Source organism: Lemur catta, chromosome 23 (genome assembly GCF_020740605.2).
Source record: "Lemur catta isolate mLemCat1 chromosome 23, mLemCat1.pri, whole genome shotgun sequence".
Classification (NCBI taxonomy): domain Eukaryota; kingdom Metazoa; phylum Chordata; class Mammalia; order Primates; family Lemuridae; genus Lemur; species Lemur catta.
This window is the reverse complement of record NC_059150.1, coordinates 7,456,340-7,467,435: the sequence shown is the minus strand read 5'-3', so window position 1 is coordinate 7,467,435 and position 11,096 is coordinate 7,456,340. Positions and strand designations below refer to the sequence as shown.

Below are 11,096 nucleotides of genomic sequence, written 5' to 3'. Positions count from 1 at the left end.
CAAAAGATATGAACAAAAGCTTTTCAAAAGAAGATAGACAAATGGCCAACACTCATATGAAAAAGTGCTCAACATCACTAATCATCAGTGAAATGAAAATCAAAACCACCATGAGATATTACCTAACTCCAGTGGGAATGGCTTTTATCAAAAGTCCAAAAACAACAGATCCTGGCATGGATGTGGAGAGAAAGGAACATTTACAGACTGCCGGTGGGACTGCAAACTAGTACAACCTCTATGGAAACTGTTAGGTCCAGAGCCGAGAAGTAGACACATGAAGCTAATGTGTAGCAAAATGCTGTTTATTTTGAGCATCTGGGTACAGATGGGTGGAGGTGAAAAAAATGTCTACAAGAGAAAAGGGGAGAGCCTTGGGTTTTATAGAGGGTTTCTCCAGGGGGAGTAAATGGGCCAGAACAGCTGCTTGTAATTAATTCTTTTTCAAACAACCAGCTCCTATGATTCCTGCCCCAGTCACATCCATCCTTCAGCTCCAGTGTCGTTCTTATCAGGAAAGAGAGGGAGAGGTAAACTTCGTCCCTATTGGGGGGGAAAAGGAATGTTGGCTGTAGAGGTCTGTTAGATTTACAACGTCTGAACTCTCCAGATTCCTGCAGCTATTGTTTTACAAGCCTAAGTTTTTGCGTTAACCACATTCTGTCCTATATATACTTTTCAGGTTCCCACCTAGAACAAACCTAATATAAAGCAGAATGGAGATACCCCAAAGAACTAAAGTTAGACCTACCATTTGATCCAGCAATGTCACTACTGGGGATTTACTCAAAGGAAAAAAAGTCATTTTGTCAAAAAGACACTTGCAATCAAATGTTTATAGCAGCACAATTCACAATCACAAATATGTGAAACCAACCCAAGTGCCCATTAATACATGAGTGGATTAATAAAATGTGGTATATATACACCATGGAGTACTATCAGCCATAAAAAGGTGAACTAATACCTTTTGTAACAACTTGGATGGAACTGGAGACCATTCTTCTAAGTGAAGTATCACAAGAATGGAAAAACAAACACCACATGCAGCCACTATTAAATTGAAACTAATTGTTCAACACTCATGGGCACATATGAAGTAAAACTCAAGGGAAACAACTCAACTTCTGTCTCAGTGAGTCATTTTAAGGATGTAGCTGTTTTGAACCTATTTTCCCAAAATGGGAGGCTAATTTTTGCCTCATAAATTTTAGTTAATTTTTGCCTCATAATTCGTATCTCATATTAAAATGTGACATACACTTTTACCTGAGATCCAAGCTTCCCCATTCTCCTTACAGACAGGAAATTAAACCCTCCACTCCTCATTAATATGTTAGTAATTCTTGTCTTAAACAGACAACCACCACTCTTGGTTTTTTCACATTCCAAGAACAATACATACACACACACACACACACACACACACACACACACACAAAGTACATTATACAACTGCAGTTGGTTACTATGCACTTGGATTTGAGCCCAGTAAGAGACAAATCTGAAACCAATTTCAGAACCAAGAGGAAAATTTATTCATAGATGTATTACTATTACCAGTCTGTTCAGCTACAATGTGACATTTTTCCCTTCAACTCAGCTTTCTTCCATTCCAGAGAATATTTTAGTTCTTCCATTGTCAAGTTACATTTCTTTAATTGTTGCATGAAGTTTTCTGCAGCTTTGCAAAGGTCCTTACTCTCCTGAAAGGCAAGCTGAAGAAAAAAAAATCTTTAAGTCACAACTTACAGGCTGAGACCCAGCTATACACTCTGAAGCCAGGGAGCAGCAGTTAAGGTCCCTGAATGGGGACTCAGACCCAGGCCAGCTTAAGGAAAGATCTGGGTCTTCAGCAGGATGAATCACCTACATTTTCTGGCTTAAGTATACTTCTTAATACTATCCCCGTAATATGAACTAAAAGAAGAGTCTCAATGAAAACGGATCTGTTCGGTGCTTTTTGGAGCCTAGAAGAGTTTCAGAGACTTTTTCACGGCAGTACTTGCAAATCTCAGGCACTGAGTTTGTGTACTTTGCTGTCTAAGGCACACAAGACAACTCCCGCCAACAGGGTCTTACGAGGCATTTGTGACAATGGTGGTGAACAGGAACTTCCATATATAAAAATGTCAGTTAATAGTTTATGAGCGCCTTCCCATTCTGTAATCAGGCCAAGGCCAACTCATTCAAAAACATCCCACACTGAACAGATATTTATGGAGCACGTGCCAGCAGCGATGCCAGGCCCCAGAGACACAGCTGTTCATAGGACAGACATGAGCCTCCTACTTACAAATGCCTTCTCCAACTCGGTCCGCGGAGCTTCACAGGATGGAAGTGCGCTGCTCCACTCCCCGTCCACGCAACGCTGGGCCTGCGTGCCTACTAAGTGGTACCTGAACAGAAATTATTAACAGCAAAAAAAGATTGCAGAAGACTCATCAAATTCATTATGCCCAAGGAAGGGAGGGAGAGAGGACACAGAGGGGCTTGTGAGCCAGTGGCCCCCAGCCACCTTGGTCCTGCAGGCGATGGGGTCACCAGCTGTCAGCCTGCACACCCTCAAAAGGTCAGCAGAGCTGGAAGGCATAGCAGCAATGATACTGGGTGTTAAGTCCTTCCTTGCGTAAAACTTCTGAATGAATTCATTGAAGGTATCAAAAATACACACTGTAAACCAACACATCTGGCAACGATGTGTGAAAAATATAAAGTAAAAACACTCTCTTGGAGGGTAGGGCAGATCCAAGTGATGAGTCAACCCATAAAAGAGAGAAGTGAGAAATTCTGACTCAGTGTGTTGATGCACACAGTGTTTTGGTGGGGAGAGCAAGGGAAGAAGCATTTTATCATTCAGTAATCTAAGAAGGCATCTGTTGTCTAAACTCTAAAAAGGAGTAGAAAGTTAGAAACTCCCCTCAAATAAATCTTAGTGAATAGGCTAAAAAGGAGCAAGAGTTTTTAATCAGAAAAACATGAGCATTGACTGCAAAGTCTGTTGGAGGTGTATAATGAGATGGAAACTCCAGGGAGGCCAGGTGACTCTGAGCTAGTGAGATTGAGGCAAGGGAAAGAAAAGGCTAGAAGCTCTGTCAGGTGGGTGGCCAGGAAGTCTAAATTAAGGTTAGACTTTAATTAGGATGCTTTAAGGGTTTATACTCTAAGTCTTTGTATTTCTGCACCTCCGTATTTTTTTAATGTTTTTGGCTGTTTTGTTGTTGTTGTTGTTGTTCTGTTTCTTCAGAAACACATATATTTTCAATACTTTCTCCTTGTCTTAACTGAAAGTGACACTTTCATCAGGATAAATAGGATCCTTTAACAGGATAAGCCTGTCTTCCAGAGATTGGGGAGAGCTAGCAGTGGACTGAAGCGGCTCTCAAAATCAGAATGAGCTCAGAATCCCGAAACAGTAGGAAATCCAGGGACGCAGGTGGGCATAGACCGGATTGTTCCCCCAAAGGATGCAGCCAAGGGGCAAGATCTCGCATCTGAAAGGCGGTGTGCACTCACCCCTCTTCACAGTAGTAAGTAATGGTAGATCCTCTAGTGAAATCATTTCCTTTGAAATAGCCGTGAGGTGGATTCCCAGGAGGGCCGCAGTCTCCTGAGAGAAGGGAGTACAGGAGTGACAGTGTGAGGGCCAGGGACGTGGACAGCACCTGCTAAGTGCAACTGCACCAGCACCGGCATCTTCACAACTGCACACGTGGGATCCGGGGACACGCTCTCCGTTCATTTCCTTCTCATCACAATCATATTTGTCCCTGGGAGAGACCCCTCCCCTGGCTCATCCTCTCCGTTATCAGGGATTTGGGAGTCCTTTCTGACCGGCCAGAGGAGCTCAAGGAAAGAAAGTTTAAGTTGCAGAGATGCTCGTTTAAATGTACACGAAAAGAAATATTAGACCATAGGTGAAGGCAGAAGAAATAACTTCCTGAGTCAGGAGATAAAGGATGTGAGCTCAAAGGAAGGCTGACATCCCCTGTGGGACAGAGCTGTGACATATGAGAGCTTCAGAAAAAAAGGGAGAACAGAACTGGGAGGGAAGAGGATGAGTTTGTGGAGTTGCGGAAGGAGAGTTGGACAAGGTACTGGGAGTTGTCAGTTTTGATTTTGGCTCCTTCGCTAACCATATGGTGCTGAAAAAGCCATTCTGCCTCTCTTGACTTTCCTTCTCAAATATAAGATAAGCAGGTTAAATAACATTATCTCTAAGGTCCCTTTCAACTCTGAGATTGTATGAGGTTAAATATGTTAGTCAAGATTAAAGGCTAAATGAAGAATGATTATGTAGATGTGTATTTACATAAAGGTGTTCAAAACAAATGGTTGAGTAAAAACAGCAAATCACAAAAGAGCATGCATAATATATACTTTTTAAAAACGCAGTCACACACAAAGATCTATACAGAAAGTTATATATCAAAGTACTCATAAGCAGGCCGGGTGTGGTGGCTCATGCCTATAATCCTAGCACTCTGGGAGGCCGAGGTGGGCAGATCGTTAGAGCTCAGGAGTTCAAGACCAGCCTGAGCAAGAGCGAGACCCTGTCTCTACTAAAAAAATAGAAAGAAATTAGCTGGACAACTAAAAATATATATATATATACATAAAAAAATTAGCCGGGCATGGTGGCGCATGCCTGTAGTCCCAGCTACTCGGGAACTGAGGCAGGAGGATCGCTTGAGCCCAGGAGTTTGAGGTTGCTGTGAGCTGGGCTGACACCATGGCACTCACTCTAGCCCAGGCAACAGAGCCAGCCTCTGTCTCAAAAAAAAAAAAAAAAGAGCATATGTCATTTGCGATTTAAACTGCCTTTCTTTATTATTTTAAAAGCTACTGCCAAAATACATCCAATGCATGACATTACTTTATACTCTCACTGACAAAAATGGCTGTTTCCTCAGAGCCTGAGTGATACTAGATGAAATTGATCTTTTCATTTTTTGCTACTCTGATCAATAAAATATTTGCATCTAATTTTAATTTCTAGTTCTGTAATTATTAGTAATGTTCAATATTCTTTCATAAAATTGGGAATAGAAACACCATTTGGGGGTCATAATTTTGGAATTGGCTATCCTTACACAATTTTCCCATTTTTTTTATTGGATTGTCTTTTCCTCACTGATTTCTAGGGGCTCTTTGTATATTAAAAAGATGAACTCTTTAACCATCAAATATTTTCTCCAAGACTCTGTTATCCTTCATTTTTTTTGATATCTTTTATATATGGAAGTTTTTATTTTAAAAATTTAGTTAAATCTGTCCATTTTCTTCCTTTATGACTTTTGAGTTTTATGTTACTGCTTAGGAAGTCTTTTCCCATCCCAAGATAATATATAAACTCTCTCATGTTTTCTTTTAATGATATAATAATTTTTCTTTTTTATCTTTATATATATATGTATCCATTTGGAATATATTTTTACTATGGTGTGAGTTAGAGCCCTAAGTCTGTTTCCAAATAAATAATTATCACATTACCACTGAATACAGACTTTTCCTCCAGATTTAAAGCAAACTCTTTTACTTATCTGTACCTATACATTGCTATTTTAATGGCATATTAATTATAGTACTTATAATTTGACATTTTAATGCTATTTTGCTTATACTTGTGGTATATTTTACTATCTTTTTTTTTTTTTTTTTTTTTGAGACAGAGTCTCACTTTGTTGCCCGGGCTAGAGTGAGTGCCGTGGCATCAGCCTAGCTCACAGCAACCTCAAACTCCTGGGCTTAAGCGATCCTACTGCCTCAGCCTCCCGAGTAGCTGGGACTACAGGCATGAGCCACCATGCCCGGCTAATTTTTTTTGTATATATATTTTTAGTTGGCCAGATAATTTCTTTCTATTTTTAGTAGAGACGGGGTCTCACTCTTGCTCAGGCTGGTCTCGAACTCCTGACCTCGAGCGATCCACCCGCCTCGGCCTCCCAGAGCTAGGATTACAGGCGTGAGCCACCGCGCCCGGCCTATATTTTACTATCTAATAATGTGTTTCCTCCCCTGCAATTCAGAAAAATATATACATTACTCATCATTTTCCAAAAAAAATCAATTTGCAATGTTAGATATGTACTTTTCCAGATAAATTTTAAAATTAATGTTTTGTTTCATATTTTTTAAATTTAAAATTATGGTGAGGACTGCATTGTAATACTAAGTCTGCCCATTCAAGATCATGGAATATCTCTTTTTAAGTAAAGTCTTGTTTTATGTCCTTCAGTAAATTTTCACATATATCTTGCAAATGAAATTACTTTTATATTTCAGTATTCAACTAATAATTATTAATAGAAAGTAATACCATTGATTTTTCAACATTTATTTTGTAACCAAGTATGTATTAAAATTTTTAGTAGAATTTCTTGAATATTTTAAATATATTCTTCAAATAATGACATCTTGTGACCTAGAAATCATTCTAGGAATCTATCCTCTAGAAATAATAACAGATATAAGGATATGCATGTGTGTGTGTGTGTGTGTGTGTGTGTGTAAGTAATTCATTTTGGCATTGTTCTTAATAGCAAAAATATGGAAATAAATAAATGTCCATCAATATGAGAGATGTGTAATAAATTATGGCATACCTCCATGCAATTATTTAAAAACAAGCAATAGAGATATATGTATGGGTCTGGAAAATGTGCACATATATTGTTATAAATAAAATAACTTAAATATATGTATAGCAAGGTCCCATTTTTATAGGCATATACATACACACAATGCTTATTTAATGTAAACATATTATTTGTGCATGTTTGTTCTAAATGTCTGCATAAACATAAGAAAAGGCATGAAATAAACACATCCAATTGGTTACCTCTGAGACAGATATATTGTAGTGATAGAAAGAGGGACTTTCACTTCTTGTTGTAGATAATTTTGCAGTGGATGAGTTACAGTCTTTTTTCTCCCCTCTCGATTTTTTTTTTTTTTTGGTGTGTAATTTTCAAATAAAAACTTTAAATCACTATCTTGAAATTAAAAAATAAAATAGTCAATGCCCTAAACTACCCAGCATTAAACGTAGTAGGACAGCAATCCTACTTGAAAAAGAAAAAGGTGTTGTTCATTTCATCGCTGTTCATTTCACTGGAATATATCACTTGAGTTGAGGTTTAGTTCTGTGAGCTCCACTTGTTTCTTGGCTATCAGCTAGATCCTAAGCCCTTCACAGGAACAAAAAAAAAAGGAAAACACCACAGGGATGTTGCAAATGTCTAGGAGTCAGCATCCCAGGGGGTTGCGATTGTTTCTTTGGTACTTACTACTTTTGCAGATGGGAAAGGGAGGTTTCCAGGTGTGGTCCTCTAGACACTGGCTCCAATTGCTGCCCTTGAGGATGTAGTCGTCATTGCACTTAAACGTGATTTTGTCAGTTACATTCACAGGCCCCGAAGAATTGAACTCACCGTTTACCAGCACAGGGTCAGGACAGTGGCCCACTGAAGAAGAAAACAAGCAGTAAGCTGAAAGGGCAAGGCGGAAGCTTATCACAGCAAAAGCCAGACTTCCTCAGTCTTCAGTGAGAAAATAGAAAATTAGAGCTAAAACTGCACATTTTTAATAGGGCCAGGTACATGGTACTAAACTATATCAATATAGGATGAGAAAAGAGGAGGCTGACCTAAGTATGGCAGGAAAGATCTTAGTCATGCACAAGAATGATATGAATCGGCAATTGAATTTACTAAAAGTACTTAAGCACTTAAGTAGAAATTACCAATAGCATGTTTATTGTCATGTTATGTTAAGCATGGCTCAAAATTCTTGAGCCTATGTTTGAGGCAAGTCTTTCCTTCCCTTTCATCAAGCCAAATATACATTTAGCATTTTTCATTTTGTTTTGTTTTTTTCCTATGATGTGGAAAAACAGGAGAGAATGCAGAGGAACGTGAATTTGGTCATATGAATGAAGGATAACAATATTGGTGTGCTTTACTATAGGTATACAGGAGAACCCAATGCAGCTATTCTTAAAAACAGTAATAATAAATAGGATATGGACTCCTTATTCTCATCTCTATAGAGAATACCACAAATGAGATTCATAACCTTAAGCAGTTGGATCTCAGTATCACATTTGTAAATTGAGAACATAATTTTTCCCCAGTTCAAAGGTTTTATGATGGGTGAAATAAAATGATATGATATACTTACTTCAAAATAATAAAGTGAGGATATAGATGAAACAAGATTAGTCATGTGTTAATAATTAATGAAACTATGTGATGACTATATATGAATTAACTTGACTCTTCTGTCTTTTGTATATATTTTAAATTTTCCATACTATAAAAAATTTAAATCAGTGTAAGATTAAACAAATTATACCAAGAAAAGTAGTTTTAATATATGGAAAAAAATATTTCCTTCTTGTAGGTATAATTGATTCTATTAATTCAGCTAAATTAATACTGATCAAGAGCTGATCATGTACCTTCCAAGAGAAGGTACCACCAGAGTGCACCACTAGAGTGCTTTAAAAGTGGACTCTTAGAAATTGAAAGTTTTTTTTCTTATAAGGTTTTAACATGGCCTACAGGAAGTAGTACGTGAAAGAATATAACGAGATGACAATTTGGGCAAAGAAGCAGACAGATCCAACTTACAGCGGCATTTAGCAGTGGGGCCATTCCATTCCTTAGAGGCATTGCAAGAAAGGGTTTTCTCTCCCACCAAGTGGTAGCCCTTAATACAAAGGTAAGTCCCCAGAATCTGTCCTTCTACCTCCTTTGCAACAAATATGCTATTGTCCACTGGGGGAGGTTCCGAACAGCTCTCTGCTAGAAGGAAAAAGAAAACAGATTCACTTGGCATAGCATGTGCTGTAAGGAAGCCCTTCTTGGATGCCTCCATCCAAGTGTCCTTTTGCTGGATTATTGCTCTTGACTCCTGTCCTCTTCCGTGTCCATGTCCATCCATGTCCCTCCCTTTCCAAGGATTTCCAAAGTTTTACTTCCAAAAGAATAACAGGATTTCACTCAAACTCAACCACAAGTTGTCCACTCCTAAACAAACAATCCCCTTCCCAAATAGCAGTCCTGGAGTTTATTACAGGCAAGACTTCTTAGGATTTTGAAATTGGTGATTTTTTGTTTTTGGCTCCCAGAACAGAAAGGGAAGATAAACCATAGCCACCCAGACCAGGATCATCATTAAATACATACTAAGACATTATTGAGCACAGAGCATTGGTCATTTGAGATTTTTCAACAAAAGAAATATCATAAATTTAAATTTCATTAAAACTCTAGACAGAATTCTACAAACTGATATCAAATGCCTTGTAAGCTGAGTTTAAGGAAAGCATACGTACCGTCTGAAGCAGAAATCAGCCACACAACCACAAGAGAGCACACAAACCGAAAAAACATCTGGTGATCAATTACTTGACCCAGGCTGGAATTAACCCAGCCCAGACACCTGCTTTAGAGTGAAATGATCTTCTAACCCCGCTTAAGGCCAGACCAACCACCTCCCTCCTAGAGAAGAGGTTATATTGATTTCCCCTTTCTGGACAAAATGCAAAAAAAAAAAAAAAAAAAAAATCCTACAACAGGAAATAAGAACAGCAGCAAGGAAGCTGTATGACAAGAGACTTTGCAAAGATACAAAGGAAGGGCAAAAGAGCTGCCAGGTTTAAAACTCAGTTTCAGAAATTTCCCAGTTTCTGGGAATGCAAATCCAGTTGACCAGTCTTTTTGAACTGCAGGTTTATCCTTCCCCAACAGATGTGGGCCAGATGGTCTTGCCATGACCTTGACTTGTCAATATTTGCCCGTGTTCACAGTCCACCTTCTGCAATTCTCGCCAGCAATGGGGGAAGAGAACAGGGTACTGTTCCCTTGTGCTTTCCTAGGTAAGCTCCACCTCCGGATGCTACTTCATCCCCTTCTCCCAAATACCAGATCTCCTAAGGCTGTAAGCAGCACTGAAGACTGAAAAGCTCAAAGGAATAAACTAATCTTACCTGCCTCTGTCCCTCCAGATCTGTGGCTTCCCAGCAAGCAGCTGGTCCTGACTGATTCCAAACCTGAGAGCTTCAAAGCCCTGCAGAGACACATTATCCTTATTTGCCAGGCCTATGCCAGGCTTCCCACTTGGTGGCTCTTCCTATGGCAGGATTTGGCCTGAGGCCAGAGTTAATCAAATGAATGGAGAGAGAGGTAAAGGGAATGCTTTGGTCTTCGGAATTAAAACATGTAAAATTGCTCTGGGGCTCCCATAGCATGTTGTTCATGACTATTACAGCACTTAGTTGGTTCTCTGTGCTCTAATTATAAAATTGGGTTAAAATTCCTACAAAATTTTAGGTTTTATTAAAATAATAAATATAAAGCATCTAAGGACACAGTAAGGTCTCAAATGTTATTCTCTTTTGTAACCATTGTTATTATGTTGTAATGATTTGTTTTCTGTCCTCCTTCTGAAGGGAATCAGAATATGCCACCCCCAAATATGCCGCTTTGGCGTAAAGATTATTTTAAGCTGGAGACACTTGAGATTCAATGATGCAGGGGGGAAAAAAGCTTTCTTTGGCTTCTCTTATCTGACTAAAGGCAACAGCTTCTGGGAAATAAGGTTGCCATAAATTCCTCTTCAGGGCAGGTCCACTCCCAGAGGGGAAAACGTGGGTAAAACTTATCCCAAATTCCTTCTCTGGGAGAATTTCATGGCCCTGAAGGAGACAGAAGACACTCATACTTCTATAGACAAACACTATTAGAAACACTCTTATTTCCTGTTTGTTCTCCTGAAAACCCATTCATCTTTCCAAAAAGTCATCTGGTTTTCCTACAAGTGCCTTTCTGCTGCTCCCCTGCACCTAGTAAGATGGTAAGCCCCAGATTCTAACCAACCCTTTCAGTTACTCATCACTGAGTTTTCCCACATGGATTTACACTGCATCTGTAAATAAACTGTTTTTTCTCTCCTGTTCATCTGTCTTTTGTTAATTTAATCCACAGGTCCCAGTCACTGAATATAAGAGAGGAAAGTTTTCTTCCTCCCAAATATTCCCACAACAAGCAGTTAACTCTAAGACGGGGTTTGTGCCTCGTTTGTGTTTCTAC

General features: G+C 39.0%; 1 protein-coding gene across 2 annotated transcripts; it reads right to left on the bottom strand.

The window, feature by feature from the left end:
* Nucleotides 1-418: 418 nt before the first annotated feature.
* Nucleotides 419-9,578, bottom strand: C4BPB (complement component 4 binding protein beta). 2 transcript variants are annotated; one of them, XM_045536112.1, is made up of 7 exons: nucleotides 9,341-9,578; nucleotides 8,634-8,807; nucleotides 7,290-7,466; nucleotides 3,517-3,610; nucleotides 2,297-2,399; nucleotides 1,561-1,718; nucleotides 419-543 (listed from the first exon to the last, which is right to left on the bottom strand). In XM_045536112.1, exons 1-6 carry the CDS (start codon nucleotides 9,396-9,398, stop codon nucleotides 1,569-1,571), a joined length of 756 nt encoding a protein of 251 aa, XP_045392068.1. In that variant the 5' UTR covers nucleotides 9,399-9,578; the 3' UTR covers nucleotides 419-543; nucleotides 1,561-1,568. The 2 variants fall into 2 exon arrangements, with proteins under 2 accessions (XP_045392068.1, XP_045392069.1); XM_045536113.1 differs by having other exon boundaries at nucleotides 8,634-8,804.
* Nucleotides 9,579-11,096: the final 1,518 nt, after the last annotated feature.